The following is a 16,676-nucleotide window of genomic DNA, read 5'->3' as shown; positions in this document are numbered from 1 at the left end:
ACACGTCGCAACAAAAACAATTTTGTATTCGCACGTATTCGCGGCTTCCGAAATCGATCTCGCACGGATTCGCGCCCCAAAAAACGCGCGAAATTGCAGAAAAAACGATTTTAGCTAAACTGAAAGCAATGAGCAGGTGCAAAAGTTCAAACTTAACATTAGTAACATTCAAGGTAGTGCTTCCTGATGGGCCCCTCCAGAGTTTGCAACTATTCTATGACCCTGCTATGACCCAAACAGCAGGCTCATAGAATAGCACCATAAAGGTCCTGTGAAAAAAAATTTTCACTGCAACAAAAAGCAAATTACAGATAAGGAAGGAAGCAGGTGCCAGCCAGACTGGAACTTTCAAAATTACTGACACATTAATGAAACACAAATTAATTGATGGCAGTTGAAGAAGGGCAGGTGTGCTTGCTTTTTTCAACCACCATAATCTACAGTGATAAATAAACCTAATAGGTGCCAGTGAGGATGTACTAGAGGGTGGCATGGGTGTCCCAGAGGGTGGCAGTGGTGAAACAGAGGGTGCTGTGAACCTGTGATGATAAACCAGACGTAGAAACAACATAGTCGCGGCCGTTGCAAGCCGAAAAGTAAGTTCGCAATTGCGAACTTGTCCCAAAATCGGCGCGAACACGCGCCAACACAAAACACGGAAAAATCCGCAAATCCGCTAGAGTTCGCGGATCTTCGCGGATTGCGAATCCGTAAATACGCAAGTTCGCGGATTGCCAATCCGCAAAATCCGCCCATGCTTAATGATTGCACCATTGGGGTTACAATCCTTTGTTACTGTTTTAGAGAGCAGGTCCACACTATTTGGTACTCACTTATCAGTGTTATGCAAATGTCTTCACGAGTGAAGCAAGTCACGTACCATTTTTATAACCCATTCTTTACAACCGTTTATATTTGACACTTAGGGGCCGATTAGGATGGCGGTGAATCCGCATCCTCCGGCCTGGAGGATGCGGATTCACCGCCGCGGCCACAGAAAACACCCACCGCCAGATTAGGATGGCGGTGGGATTGCGGTGGGACCAGCGGCGGACGGCAGGTCCGTCCGCCGCTGATCCGCGGTGTGTGTAAGGCCATTTGGTGACGGTGTCTGCAAGACACCGTCAGCCAAATTAGGATGTGCGGTGTAACATGCTTTTCCACAGCGGATTTTCCGCCGTGGAAAAGCATGTGGTCTTTGGTGTTTGGGGGCCCATTGCGGGCCCCCAGGGTGTGGGGGGTGGGGGTGCACATGGGGGTATTTATGGTACCCCCCAGCATTTCCATGCCCAAAGCGGCAGGCACGCGCGGTGCCTGCCGCTTTGTGCATGTAAATGTAAAACATGGTTTTTAACCTTGCGGCGGGTGCTGCTTCAAGCAGCACCCGCCGCAAGGTTAAAGATACAGGATGTGACCGCCAGGGTGGCGGTCACATCCTAATTGCACCGGAGGGACCGCCGATGCCCCTGCAGATGGTCCCTTCACCTCGGGGGTGGCGGACGGACGCAGGTCCATCCGCAATCCTAATAGGCCCCCTAGTTAGGTCGCTTTTTATATTTATCATACAGATTATACTCAAAATTAATTAAAGTCCAAACGCACCATTATCTAATACTGTAGGTGTCTGTTTGCTTTTGTCTGGCCCTGTTAGTCGGATAGTGCTTTTTAAGGTACTGTTAAACATCTGTGTACTAAATAATTACAATTTGCTTACATTTCAGGCAATAACATATAAATATGTATTTTTCAGGTTAATTCTGAGCTATCAAGGCTCTTAGAAATCGAGCGTTCTGTAAGTGCAGCATATCATCCACAGACAAATGGTTTAGATGAGCGCACTAATGCTAGCATTAAAAGGTAAAGCTAATTCTGATTCTTTTTTGTATGCACATGTTGATATGCAATTTATTTATAAAATATTTTCTCTTTAATATTGATAGGTTTGCAAGTAATATACTGCCATTAACTATTATACCACATGCTAATCTTTTGTTATTTTACAGCACGTTGTCTAAATGCGTGAATGAGCACCAAAACGACTGGGATTTATTTTTGGATCATGCATTGTTTGCTTTACGATCAAAGCCACATACCACAACAAAAGTTTCCCCTTTCCAACTTATGTACGGCCGAGAAGCACGATTTCCAAGTGAGGTCTCCGAGGATCTGGTATGGAATTTTTATTGTGTTTTTAATGTAAAGAATTTTTACAATGTTGCTTTTTGGTTGTCAGTGATTACTCCAAAGTCTGTTTTAATATGCATATTGTTATTTTGTAATTATACATACATTCACTTGCTGGTTACTTTTTAACTTTAGACAATGTTGCCCTGCTTTTATCAAACTACAACTGTTGGCAGATAGATCACAGACTGTGCAAATTGCGAAATTTTTGAAATTGATGGTCAAAATTAGGAAAACAATGGATGGTTTTTAAATATCCTGTAATTATTTAAATTTTTATACTGCTAAATTTTATGCTGTCACTTATGTGCTTTTATGGTTAATTGATTTTATACCGAATAAAGCGTATTCTGGTTCTGATTCTGATATATGAAATCTAATTTCTCTGTGTGTATAGTTTCTTTTCTTTAGCGTAACTTTTATTTACAATAAAGCAAGTTATTTTACTTTGTTTTAATTTTTATATAATAATACAGTTTTATATAACGAAAATGAGTGATTGCGTTTTATGTTTCCTTTAATAGCTTGAGTTTATACTCCCAACTGAAAGTGAATATGCCGGCATTATCGTTGAAAACAAAATAAAAAAAGCAGAGTTGCAGAGGCAGACAAAACAGAATATTGAGGTTGCCCAGGAAAAGCAAAAAGAAAAATTTAAAAAGAGAGTTTCCCAAAAATATAAGCCATGCACCTTCAGAGATGGACAATTAGTGCTTCTGAAAAATTGCAGGAAAGCTACAAGAAAAGGAGGCATTTTGGAACATAAATTTACTGGACCATACACTATTGCTGAAATCCAAGGAAAGCGCGTTAAATTGCTTAATGATCGCAATATCCTTTTACGTACAACACACAATCTCGACATGTTGAGGCCTTATAAGTCGAGCGTCAAAGGTAAACAATGTAAAGTAATGTTTTGGTTATGCAATGTGAGATAATTGGATGTGTTTCGGAATAATATACTATCAACATATGTAAATGTCTCCTTAATTTGGTGAAAAGGTATTAGGTTGAGCAGGAGAACGTGACGCTGACTTTCTCCAAAAGATATGTTTTTAAAAGTACGGTATTTTAAACAAGGTATTATTGAATAGTATTTTTTCTTTGTGTAGGGTTTTGTGTTTGGATGGTGGAGTAGTCTGTTTTCCCAACTGAGTTTTTGTCAACCTCAAAATCAATATTTTTCAGGAAGCATGACCAATCATGAATCGCCTGAATCTCTTCCACTTGAAACACTTTCAGAGGAGAATGATGATTTTGCAGAAAACCAAGCTTGCGTGCTGTTGGGGGGTGAGGTTGCTACTTATTTTATTAATACTTCTGTTTTAAAATTGTTTAACAAATATTGACACTGAAGATGTAGGGTGTTCTCACAAGAAGCTTGATTTTACTATCTCTATTTTGGTAATTATACATCTTAGTACTTTGTGTCCGGCTGGTTTACTATATGGTGCTCACTTCGAAAAAAGTATATTACCTTACACTAATCCAAACAATCCTTTATTGGGTTTTCAGTGGTTTTAGACAACATTAGAAAGCTCTCTAAGTGGTAGCTGTTGATAGCAGCCTTCATGCTTAGGGCCCCAATTACGATGCCCTTGGAAATGGCTACGAGCCAGGGTTCGTTGGGAAGGAATCTTACCTGTGTTTTAGAAAAGGGCCTGTAATCACAAAGCCGGCTATATCCGCCCGAGGGATTATGATGGCATATTCCCACTGCCTTTCTGTGCCGGCCTTTTCGACACAGAAAGACTGTGGGAATCTGTTTTTGGGGGGCCCCATCAGGGCCCACATGGGTGCAAGGCCTCCGGATGGCAGTCTAGTAGGCACCTATGGTGCCCCCGTTGAGCCCTGCACCCCGGCAAAAGTAATTTGTTTGGTGTGACTGTCAGTTTTGAAGTTTATGTAGGTGTCTTTAAAACGTGTTTTAACTTATGTTTCTCACTTATGTTTCCACAGACTTAAAAGATTCGGGATCTAAGACCAGGCAATCACTTTTGGATGTGTGGAAGAAACCAGTGATGGGACGCGTGGAAGCAATAGTGTCCGACATAAAACTGTATGATTTTTCCTTTTGTTCACTCAAAAACGCCCCAATGGATTGTTGATGAGGTTGGTTTCTATAACATCGATAGTCAGTATAGTATGTCTCGCCACCGCCGCGCTCACGCCTGTCTGTTGGTCCTTGCTCCAGCAGATTTGTAATCATGCACTACTTAACTAAGTGTAATTCTTTTTTTTTAGGTAATCGATGCGTACCTTAGCAAATTATGTATGTCACGATCCAATGTATGTATATTTTCATAAATATCACACACAGATGTACACCAAGATAACAATTGTTTTACAATGTGTGTAATGATGTCCTTTTATTTTAACCTTAGTGTTTTGCACTTTCTGCAACAGTGTCATCCTCTATCTTCCTGGGCAAATACCGGTCGCCTGTTTTCCGGGTACATATTTGAATCTCTTATTTGACTTTTCACAGTCTCAGGTTGTAATGATTTGTTAATGTAACTGATGGATTTAGTGTTGAAGTGTACAAGACACTTACAATAACGTAATGAACAATTGCCAACATTTCACATGTTGGTATACTGTGAATCTGTGTACTTGTCATCCAAGTAAATATTATAGATTTAGAATTCTGGATAACAATCCATTGATACCTTTGAACGTATGGAGTCAGGATGACAGTTAAAGTTATTAATGAGCACATTCTATTCTATGCAGGTATCTTATGAAACTGTGGAAACTGTTCTTTGTCCTACAAATACTGGCAATCATTGGATTCTTTTCGTAAGTGCCATTTTTTTATTTTTTAGTTATCGTTCAGAGGTTTGAAAGTTATTGATGAAAAATATGAGTGGTTGTAATAGTTGGAGAGGCCTACCATGTTTTTTTAATATATACATTGGCTATTTCTGAAACTTTTCCCTTTCTCTTGCTGATGTTGTTTTTCAAACAGCTTTTATATCATTTCCACAGATATTGAAACCTTTTACAAAGAAAATTTTAGTCTACGATTCACTGCCAGCAAATCTTCATACCTACAAAGTCTTCTTGAGAAATTGGAGGTGCCCTTTCCCAAATACAGTTTCCATTATCTATTTAGTACTTTTAAGATTGCAAAATAATAAAATTCACAAACTTTACAAATTGATCACTATTTGTGACAACAATGTAACATCTTTATTGTTTTATTCTGATTTACAAACTCTAATATTTTACATAACCTTTCATATGTCTCTAAAGGGATTTCCTACAGGCACTGGAGCATCCTGACTATGAGCTTTGGGAATTAGTGGTTGATTCTAACATAAAGCAACAGGACAACTACAATTGTGGTGTTTTTTGCATGCTGGTAATGATAAATTCCTATTAATATTATAAACCTTAATTTGTTTTTGTTATCAAAGTGAATAATTGATCATATTCTCGAATGAGAGATTATTGAAGTTAATTATGGTTTTTAGAATTCTAGTGGTCAAAATACTCGTCAAACTATGGCTTTTTCGGTGCGGTTTTCTTCGAGTTCACGTGGCCACAGGCACGCGCTTTTGGGCCATAAACTTTCACGGCCATATGTTCCCCAGCTCCAGCACCTCCCTCCTCTTTCCCCGCACACAGCCTTACTCGGATTTCTCCTCCCCCTCCCCAGCCAGCTTCCCCCAGGCCGTGTTCCCTCCCACCTTTCCTCCTCTCTGTCCCTCTCTCTCCGTACATCCTTTAACTTTGTCCACCTCCTTCTTTATCTCAGCTCCCGTCTTTCTCGCTGATCTCCTTGTACTATCTCACATGCCATCCCCTGTCTCATGTTTCTCACCGGTTCTGTCCCTTTTCACCTCTCTTTCACCTGTCTCCCACCATTGTTACTGCTTTGTCTGTCCCACCTGGTTGTCTCAATATCGCATACCTATATCTCACCTTTCCTCAGTTGGTTTTTCTACCCTTTCTCTGTCCGCATAATTATGTATTTGCCGCATTTTCAGGATAATCCACCACCTGCTGCTCAGTTTTCAACATAGTTAAAGTCCGTGCAGGCAGTTCTGATGAGATTCCTATGAAAAGTTATAGTACGTCAGCATATGTCTCAAAGTCGAGAACCAAAGGCGAAAATTCTCCAAGTTATTATTAAATCATTGGTGCCTCTTAAAACTTGTGCTGCTTCCTCGTGGCTGCTTGCAGGAATTTTATTCAAACCATCCCTCCCAAAGGCTTCCCCAGCGTGCGCTCGGCCGGCCTCCCTTCTCCTCCCCCCTAATAACCACCCCCTCCCTCTCCATCACGGCCACAGGCCGTGACTCGCATCTGCTTCTCCTGCCCACCCCCGTTGCGCTCTCCCCAGGTCCCCCTTGCCTACATAACATTTGGTCTTGTGCTGGAGTATCTGTCATCTTTTGCGGTATTTTTTAACCCTCTTCTCCTCCTTTATCTCAGCTCCCGTCTTTCTCGCTGATCTCCTTGTACTTTCTCACATGCCATCCCCTGTCTCACGTTTCTCACCGGTTCTGTCCCTTTTCACATGCTTTGCCCTGCTACTCCATAACCTGGTTTTCGACCCTGCTATGCCGAGTCTTGTGGTTCAGTGGACGAATGCAACCACAGTAGCGGCCTGTGTTCACCTCATGGTCACAGGTTCAAATATTGGTGGCTCCACTCAGCCTTTCATCCTTCTGAGGACTCCCTCTCCAATCCCTCTCTCTCTCCTCACTCACCTCTCTCTCGCCTCTCTCCCCTCTCCTCACTCACCCCTCTCCTCGCTCTCCAGGCCTGACTCTCTCCTCCCCTCTCACCACCACTCTCCCCTATCAACACCACTCTCCTCACCACTCTCCCCTCAGTTCTAATTGCATGAGACACCACATCACAGGGCTTCTCCTCCCCTAATTATTTTTTTACGGCCGGCCGGCCGTACTTTAAGTTTCACGCCCGCCATACAACATACAACCACACATACAACCACACGCACAACCGCATCAGTGCACGTTTTCACCAGTCACACACACACCACCAGCCGTCGGTGCATGCTTTCACCAGGCACAAACCACCAGCATCAGTGCACGCTTTCACCAGGCACACACAACACCAGCCGTCAGTGCACGCTTCCACCAGGCACACACACCACCAGCCGGCAGTGCACACTTCCACCACAGCACCACTCAGCACCACCACAGCACCACTCAGCACCACTACAGCATCACTCAGGGGCACCACAACATCACTATGCGCTACAACAGCATCAATCTGTGCAACCATTCAACAACAACTGCTTCAAATATTTTCTGTCAATGTTTCAAGCTTTATTACAAATGTCATAAAAATATGTTAAATGTTTTCACTTCTGTTCTTGTTAAAACAATGTGATTTCTCAGATCAATACATGTACGACAGGGGAAAACTAAACATGTACCTTTACTAATGCTATAGATGTAACATTTGCTAACTGTATAACTATTGGCATTTCTAATAACAAAATGAATACTTTTATATTTTGAAAAACATAAACAAAAATTATTCTTTTTTACATTTTACACAACAAAAGCTCAAACTTTTCTATTGCGAGACCTATTGCATTGCAAATGCTTGTTGTTATTGGAGTACTTATAAATAGTAAAGAAGGCTATGACCATAAACAATTACAGGTGAGGGCAAATTCACTAATGAAATAGTTTAAACAGTCCGCCACATGATGCATGGATTTTAGGGGTGCACCGCATGCTGCCTATTAGGGATTTCACTTCAGAAATCCGGCCGGATGAGGCCGTAGAGCCTGTTGGAAGCAGAGCAGTATTCCCCTCAGATTATCTCTCTGACCACTAGTATGGTCCTAATGCGGTTGGCCGGAGACCTCTGATGATGGCTTTCCAACCGATATCATATTGAGACCAATTGTTTTTACGTCCATTTCACTTTAACTTGTTCATTTGGATAACATATACATTTTACTCTACTTTTAATTGATGAAAGTAAAACTTTCAACTGTGTTCTCAGTTTGCAGATTTTTACATCAGTCAACAGCCAGTTCCAGAGATTTTAATAAATTCTACATTTATGGAGGATTTTAGATTCAAAATTGCAATGGATCTAATGGAGTCATCAGGTTTGAGTTTAACATTTCATGTCTCAATTTTATAAATGTGTCATGCCTTTTGGGTCAACAGAATGTTTTGATGATTTTGGTAGCTATTTTTATTTCTTCAACGTTTTTAAAAGTACACAGCATACATTTTGTACATTATATTACATATAGTACGGTATAGCAATTATGTTTTTGAGTATGTTAAAAGGTCATTTTTCTTGCCAATAGAAAGAGTTTTTAACAGTTGTGACTCTGTCACAGCAATATCAAGTCTTAGGAATAAACTTAGAAACATGTACCAGATGCCCAGAGATAAGTTTACGTTTTTTACTTTTCCTGCTAAGATGTGCTGATCTACCTCAATATTACATTTAGATTCTGTCGAAGATTTCTGCGGTGTCTGCAACGAAATAACTTCCGACGTAGGTCAGGAAAACATTATGGTAAATATACACAATTATTTTTAATAGGAACATTTGTAGAGGTCTGGCTAAAGATACTTTCAAATTTCCGTTTAATTTTAAATGTATTTATTCGTTTTCCTAAAAACAAAGAACCCCACAGGGGCAATTGTATCATCGTAATACAGTGACTCATACATTGCAAAGACAGCCTCTTAGCAAGGCTAGGCATAGCGGTAACCGAAAGTCCAAAAAGAAGAAAGCACTAAGAGATCCCAAACAGAGTCCATCGTGCTATTTGCTGCCCCTGTTGAGAACCAAAACCCCACAACCCCCTCTCCATCCGGCATCCCCTGAACGGTCTTCATTGAGTACCTTTACAATGGTCCCAGAGCCCTCAACCATTTCCTTAGGCTGTGGGCAGGTCCTTTCATAGCTCCGGCAGACGCAGCATCCTCAGATATTGAGGCAGGGTAATTTTGTGAAATTGAGCTGAGAGAAGGTGTAGGAATGGGCTCCAAATTTTCTGGAAGGTGTCAGTGGAGTTGTTCAAGGTAGCAGTGATGCGCTCCATTACCAGTATGGACCTGAGCCTATGAAGCCAACCCATGTCTACGGGGGGGAGGGGAGGAGCCTGAATGCGTGAGGACATTTTCTAGTGCTGCACCCATGTCCATGTCGTTCCCCAGGCAGAGCTGGCCCTTGCTGCCTCCGACCACCCACTGCTTTTGGTGCCCCTTGCTCCTCTAAGGTGCTATCACGGCGTCATGGGGTACCCTTGCCACCCCACTTGCTGCTCTCGTTAGCTCTAGCCAGTCTCTGCTTGCAGTGCTGCGCCTTTGAATGGCCCAATGTATCCGGGCACGGGATCGGCAGTTACTTGTGGCTGGGCGTCTCTCCGCTGTGTTGCTCTGCTGGGCCCTGGGCTCGGCACTGCTCTTTGCAGCTACAGTGCCACCTCTGCGGGGGGCCCCAGCTTCACTGTGCCCAGCCCTTGTCTCCAGCCTGACACCGCGCCTACTCCAGACCCCGGCCACCTCAGCCCCTCACTCTCGTAGTACACAGGAAGAGCCTTCTCCGGAGGTCCTCAGGGCCGACAATCTCTTCACTCGCCCCAACGCAAATCAGCACACACCTGTGCTGGCTGCCCCGTGTCCTGCGGGTGATAGGGCCTCTTTGAGCTTGTGTGCTCTGTCCCCCTAACTGTGGCTCTCCGGCTTAGTGCTGTGCCAGGCGACTGTTGAGGGTCTTTCTGAAGGTGTTCAAAGAGGGGGCGTGTCTGAGGTCTTGTGGTAGGTTGTTCCATGTCTTGGCTCCGATGTGGGAGAAGGATCTTGCTCTGGCTCTGTGGACGCGCGTGGTTTTGGCTACTGCAAGGTTGGAGGAACGTAGAGGGATCTGATTTTCTGGTGGAAGTAGGTTCTGAGCTTGTTGCCACTGACTGGGGACTGTGTGAAATGTGGAACAAGTATGCATTTACCATGCTAGGAAAGAGCACTGGCACTGGGGACCTTGTAAGCATGAACGAAGTGACTTTATGTGAAAGTTGCTTTAGATATCAGTCACAAACTATGGTTGACCATTTCAAATAAGTGCAGTTTCCTACAGATTTTTTTCACAAACTCTGAAAACTAATTTCAGTTTACAAATGAAAAAAACATGTTTACCTGTTTACAATGCAAAGTGAATAGATTTTTTTTTTACTATCTTTCCAACAGGCACTATGTAAACAATGCTGCAGATGGATACATATTGAATGCATTCGAAAAGATGCAACATCCTTGTTACATCAAGAAGTTTTCAAATGTAGCAAATGTATTTAATGAACAAGTTACTTACCGTCGGTAAAGATGTGTTCGCATGTGAGCTGTAGATCACATGATTTGCATAATTGTGCCATCTAGTTTTGGTTACGGATGTTTAAAAGTAGTTTTTCTTTGAAGAAGTCTTTCCAGTCACGAGATTAGGTGACTCCTTCTTTTGTTGATAGTGCGCATGGGCATCAATTCCATTGTTAGACTGTTTTCCCGCAAGAGGTTGAGAATGCAGTATATAAGTGTAGTACAGAGTTGTCAATGCGTATGTTAAGTAAATAATAACAACTGCAACAACCACAGGTGTCGGGGGAGGTGGGAGGGCACATGTGAATCCACAGCTCTACATTCCAAGAACAGATGCTTACACTGATAATGACCAAGATCTCAACTGTGTTCTCAGTTTGCAGTACTGTGAGAGAAGTAAAGAAACCTTCTCAGTGAGGTGAAATGAGTTATTCTGATACATTGAAACTATTTTCACAACTTGTTTACTGTAATATCGTTGTTTGAGGTGCTCATTTTATTTTTTCTGATACATTGGAAATATTTTTACAACTTCTTTACTGTAATATCGGTGTTTGTGGTGCTCACATTTATTATTTTTTGATACATGCAAACTATTTTTACAACTTGTTTACTGTAATATCAGAGTTTGTGGTGATTATTCTAAATTCTATTTTTGGATATCCAGAACACAATATTGTACTTCAGTGAAAATTATTTTGAAAACATTTGAAAAATAAATTATTAGAGTGTGATTATGTATTCTTTTTAGTGCTTTATTAAAAATATGCTGGGGCATGGTCACTTTCATTGCCATGACGGACACCGCCAGCAAATAAACTGCCTGTATAAGCTCCACAGCGGCCCCTCGCCAGGCACACCAGAAGCGGGGAGTGGTCAGATACATACCACGCCAGATAGGAAACCTCCCTAACCTGCCGTGCCAGCTCAGGGGTAATGAGACAATAACCCAGCCGAGTATAAGTTCCCGTCGCCGAGGTGTAGCAGGAGAAGAGTCTGGATCCTGAGTGTCTTTACCTACATACTCCAGGGTATAAATGTTAGATCCCTTCTCAACAAGGGGAGAAGGAGTGCTTTGGTAAAGGGCACATGGTTACAATAGTTAGAGTTGCAAAAGTCCAAGACAGAAGAAACCAGTCCCCAGGAGAGGAAAGAGGAAAGAGGGAAGGAGGGGGGGAGGCAGGGAGCTGGGAAGCGGGTCAGATCTGGCAGATCAGCAGTGGGAGTGAAAAAACCTCGCGGGGGCCCAAGACGGTAGAGTAAACGGTCTCCAAGCTTAGATGGGGTCTCATAGTCATAAATTGAAGTCTGGGCGCCATTTTAGAGTCAGGCAAGTCCCAGGTACCTGGGCGCAATTAACCCTGGGCACAATGGCCGCCATCTTAGGGCCAGGCAGCTGGGTTCAGGTCGGCCCGTGCCGAATCCCCCAGAGTCAGGGTATATTCCGAGGCACACACTCTCAATGTCAGGGAGGCCCTCAGCAACCGTGGGAGACCCCAACCACAAACATCAGAGGTCTCCTACTGGTGCGCCCTGCAGGGGCTATGTATTGACCGCTACAGGCAGGCAGTTGCGCTGATTGTTATCATGCTGCGATAGCCACTGGATAGATGGGAGTCTTTGTCGCTTTTTTATTTCAGAGTGCTGGGTTGGAGTTAATTGGATGCTGGGTTGGAGATGGGTGGATGCTGGGTTGGGGATGGATGGATGCTGGGTTGGGGATGGATGGATGCTGGGTTGGGGATGGATGGATGCTGGGCTGGGGATGGATGGATGTTGGGTTAGAGATGGATGGATGCTGGGTTGTGGATGGACGGATGCCGGGTGGTGGATAGGTGGATGCTGGGTTGGGGATGGCTGGATGCTGGGCTGGGGATGGATGGATGCAGGGTTAGAGATGGATACATGCTGGGTTGGAGATGGATGGATGCTGGGTTGGGGATGGATGGATGCTGGGTTGGAGATGGATGGATGCTGGGTTTTGGCATGGATGGATGCTGGGTTGGGCATGGATGGATTCTGGGTTGTGGATGGATGGATGCTGGGTGGTGGATAGATGGATGCTGGGTTAGGGATGGATGGATGATGGATTGGGCATGGATTGATGCTTGGTTAGGGATAGATAGATGCTGGGTTGGAGATGGATGGATGCTGGGTTGGAGTTGGTTGGATGCTGGTTTGGAGTTGGGTGGATGCTGAGTTGGAGATGAATGGTGTGGGGTGGATGGATGTTTGAGAGGTGGATGCTGGGTTGGGGATGGATGAATGCTGGGGTGGGGATGGATGGATGGATGCAGGGTTGGAGATGGATGGATGTGTGAGGGGTGGATGGATGTGTGATTGGTGGGTGGGTGGATGCTGGGTTGGAGATGGATAGATGTGTGAGGGGTGGATGGATGAATGCATGGATGGATGGTTGACTGTGGGTGCTTGGAGCATGAATTGATGGATGAATTTGTGGGGAGGCGTGTTTGTGCACCGCTGGATGGGTAACTGAAGAAACTGTGAGGCCAGAGGCCTAACGGCCCCCAAGGCCTGAAGTGCGGCGTATTCGCCATTCACGCTGGCTTGTGGCCTCTGTGTGTTTGCAACAAGGTGACCCATTGCCACTGAAGGTGCTGTTTTTTCTGTATTTGGCATTTAGTCGGTTTATTGGAAGTAAACCAAGACTCTTGCCTCAGAATGTATTTATTGTTGAAGTGAATGCTTACAAATTAAATCCTCGTTTCCCTGTGACTTAGGAATATAAGGTCACCTCCCTGGGCACCATAGAGATGTATGAGTGGGAGTCCCACAGGTGAGGGCCAGTCTCTCCCCTGAAAGTGTAGTTATCCTCTTCTCCACCGGATGTGATTTCACGCTATAGATTAGTGATGTCAATGATATTTTAAAACCCTGAACGCCAGATCTCTGCAACCCGCCCTTTCACCGCCTGCCTCTCCATTCAGATCCTCCTAGTTATCAAGCCAGATAGACATCCACCCATTCATCCACCACCATTTCACTCATCGTTTCATCCACACAACCACCTTTCCATCCACCACGCATAGAATCACATACATCCACCTATTCAGCTCCCCGCCCACCTGCCCAGGTATCACATCCCCTACCCAGGCGTCCTTAAACGAGAGAAAAGCTCCAAGTGTCAGACATTTGGTTGTAGAAGTTACTCGTGGGGGAAGGGGCTGAAGCACTTTGAGCCCAATGGGCGTTGCACAGCGTGTGGTTGTGTTTAGTGCACGACCACCACGTGCCGTGTGCACGTGGCTTGTGTTTTGAGAGGTCAGGCTGTGGATGGGGAGGGGGTGGCCCCCAGCTGTTCCTGGGACTTCAACCGCTGCCGTGCGGAGTTTCAAATCAAAGAACATATTATATAGTGCGCATGCGTGCAAGGACACGCATGCGCACTAAAACGGCAGAACACCGGGGAGCTTAAAAATAGCTGTATGAAGCCAAAAGTACATTGTGCGGTTGCGTAGGATAGTGCGCACGCGCACACACGAGGGGGGAGCGCATACAGACGGGGAGCAGGGAACCACGGAAAACCGGCACGTTTGTGAGACAAACGTATGCGTGGCTACTGTCACGTGGATCCCAATAACCGTTTTAGCCTTGTTGTGAAGGACGCGATACTCTAGCCCTTACGCGTTGTGCAAGAGCAGAGACTACTTTGGCATCCATCTTTGTGAGGGATGCGGCCTGTTATTTCGGTGAGAAGACCAACCTTTCAGCGGCCATCTTTTTGTGTGACGCCTGCCTCCCCGGCCGCCATCTTAGCATGGGGAGCGCGGCCGCTCGTCTACCACCCAAGAAGCCATTGTTATGCGGGGCGTGCGACGCTGCGACCGGTTACCGTTAGACAGAAATGAAGGACTTCGACATCATATCCGATAAATGCGCCGGTTATGGGCGCTCCTGGAAACGCACGCACGTGAGTGTGTCGACTATCTGTGGATCAGGCTTCATGGGGGTATAAATGGGGAAGGGGCGGTGATAAAGATAAGAGATGAAAAGTGACTCCCGGTTCTCTTCTCCTGTGACGATCTGCTGTTCTCTTCCACCCCGCCTACATCTTTAACTCCCTGTTCTCTTCTCATGTGCTGATCTGCAGCTCTCATCCACCCACCTCCTTCTTTACCTCCCTGTTCTCTTCTCCCGTGCTGTTCTGCTGCTCTCTTCCACCCCGCCTCCTTCTTTAACTCCCTGTTAACTTCTGCTGATCTGCTGCTCTTTTCCACCCCACCTCCTTCTTTAACTCCCTGTTCTCTTATGCTGTGCTAATCTGTTCCTCTCTTCCACCCACCTCCTTCTCTAACTCCCTGTTCACTTCTCTTCTCCGGAGCTGATCTGCTGCTCTCTTCAACCCGCCTCCTTCTCTACCTCCCTGTTCTCTTCTCCCATGCTATTCTGCTGCTTTCTTCCACCCCACCTCCTTCTTTAACTCCCTGTTCTCTTCTCCTTTGCTAATCTGCTGCTCTCTTCCACCCCACCTCCTTCTTCAACTCCCTGTTCTCTTCTCATGTGCTGATCTGCTGCTCTCATCCACCCACCTCCTTCTTTAACTACCTGTTCTCTTCTCTCTTGCTGATCTGCTGTTCTCTTCCACCCCACCTCCTTCTCCACCTCCCTGGTCTCTTCTCCCGTGCTGATCTGCTGTTCCTTTCCACCGCCTCCTTCTCTAACTCCCTGTTTTCTTCTCCCGTGTTGATCTGCTGCTCTCTTTCACCCACCTCTTTCTCTAACTCCCTGTTCTCTTCTCCTGTGCTGATCTGCTGCTCTCTTCCACCCGCCTCCTTCTTTAACTCCCTGTTCTCTTCTGCTGTGCTGATCTGCTGCTCTCTTCCACATGCATCCTTCTCTAACCGCGCGCACACATACATACAACCACGCGCGCGCACACACATACATACAACCACGCGTGCGTACATACATACAACTACACACACACAACCGCACGAACACACACAACCACACCGCACACACAATCGCACACACAACTGTAAAAGGGTGACGCTACCAACCAGAATATAAGATCCTTAAGTATTGCCCGGCGGTGTCGCCTCTTGAACCCACAAGATATTAACAAATGAAGAGGCAGGCGCTGGAGACTGGAAGGCAGGAAACAAGGTTTTATTTTCTCCGGAGGAGAAACACGTCAGTTGGACAGCAGGTATCGTTCTGAGGTGCTCTACCCACATCTCTGAAGCCTGGCCTCTTATACACAAGTTTATCACTTTATTGCATGAAACACATTCTCGTCAATACTTTGATGTACGGAAAGACATCCTCGGAATCTCCCCTTCAGGCCCGTTCCCACACACAGTTACAGTTGAAGTCCCCACCCCGGTCACAACAGGTGATGATTATCGCGCAGCTGGATATTCCGCCGATTCACGGGATGTGTGGGGTTCGATCGGATCTCGTAGGGTGGGGGCTTTGATCGACCCGAGGGGCCTTTAATGGGAGGGAAGCTTCCTACTGTACTGGGGGCAATAAACAGTATCCGCAGAGCCAGGTGGTGGCTTGGGAACGAGGAAGACAAACGGGCACACAGGAAAAGGGGTTTGTATCAAAGGACCTGGGACCATGAAAGGAATGAAGGGAGGTGTCGTGCTGGGAACAGGATGGGACTCCGAGGCAGAGCGGCGCTGAAGAGGGGTTTATGACCCGAGGCATGTGAGGGCGAGGGGGTTGTCAGCATGCGGGGGATGCCTGCGAGGCTTAGGAGAGGGAGAGAGGGAGACGCTGGCTATCAGCAAAGGGCAGGGAAGCCATGGTGTTCAAAATGGCGGCTGCTTACGTGCATGAAAGGGTTCGAGAAGAGCAAGAGGGCGCCGATAATGTTGACGGTTTCAGCCTAACTTTCAACAGTCCTCCCTTTTCAACATATCTAGCCAACTTGCTTACTCAATGTCAATTTTCATCAAATTCCTAACCTCGGCATCATACAATGCTCTCATGCGTTCGTTTCCAAAGTCCACAGTTTTGGGGAAAATACAACTTGCACATAAAGAACACAGAGGTGGCAGACATTGAATTCCTAAGCATAGACCACATATTACAACTACAGGAATCAGGATAATGGTGAGCAGTCTCCAGCCCCAGTTCTTAACGGTGTCCCAGAACCAACCACCAAGCGACCATTCTTCTTGTTCTTGGTGGACTTCT

The 16,676-nt window shown here is 45.2% G+C and overlaps 1 protein-coding gene and 1 long non-coding RNA gene across 2 annotated transcripts; both read left to right on the top strand.

Moving 5' to 3' along the window:
* The first annotated feature begins 1,343 nt into the window (after positions 1-1,343).
* Positions 1,344-4,432, top strand: LOC144805988 (uncharacterized). Its single transcript, XM_078672450.1, has 6 exons — positions 1,344-1,378; positions 2,058-2,169; positions 2,709-3,078; positions 3,373-3,474; positions 4,144-4,243; positions 4,429-4,432. Exons 1-6 carry the CDS (start codon positions 1,344-1,346, stop codon positions 4,430-4,432), a joined length of 723 nt encoding a protein of 240 aa, XP_078528576.1.
* Positions 4,433-7,977: 3,545 nt separating this feature from the next.
* On the top strand, positions 7,978-11,231 carry LOC144805991 (uncharacterized). The gene is made up of 3 exons (XR_013605648.1): positions 7,978-8,287; positions 8,642-8,709; positions 10,386-11,231. It is a non-coding gene; the product is annotated as an uncharacterized LOC144805991 (long non-coding RNA).
* Positions 11,232-16,676: the final 5,445 nt, after the last annotated feature.

Source organism: Lissotriton helveticus, assembly GCF_964261635.1.
Source record: "Lissotriton helveticus chromosome 1_1 unlocalized genomic scaffold, aLisHel1.1 SUPER_1_unloc_38, whole genome shotgun sequence".
Taxonomy (NCBI): Eukaryota; Metazoa; Chordata; class Amphibia; order Caudata; family Salamandridae; genus Lissotriton; species Lissotriton helveticus.
The sequence above is the reverse complement of the archived record's forward strand: the minus strand, read 5'-3'. Positions and strand labels throughout refer to the sequence as shown.

Coding starts and splice junctions, on each gene's coding strand:
- LOC144805988 (XM_078672450.1), top strand. CDS start 1,344: ATGGTTTTTAACCTTGCGGCGGGTGCTGCTTCAAG. Junction 1,379..2,057: donor GCGGCGGGTGCTGCTTCAAG/CAGCACCCGCCG, acceptor TTTATTTTTGGA/TCATGCATTGTTTGCTTTAC. Junction 3,079..3,372: donor TTATAAGTCGAGCGTCAAAG/GTAAACAATGTA, acceptor AATATTTTTCAG/GAAGCATGACCAATCATGAA.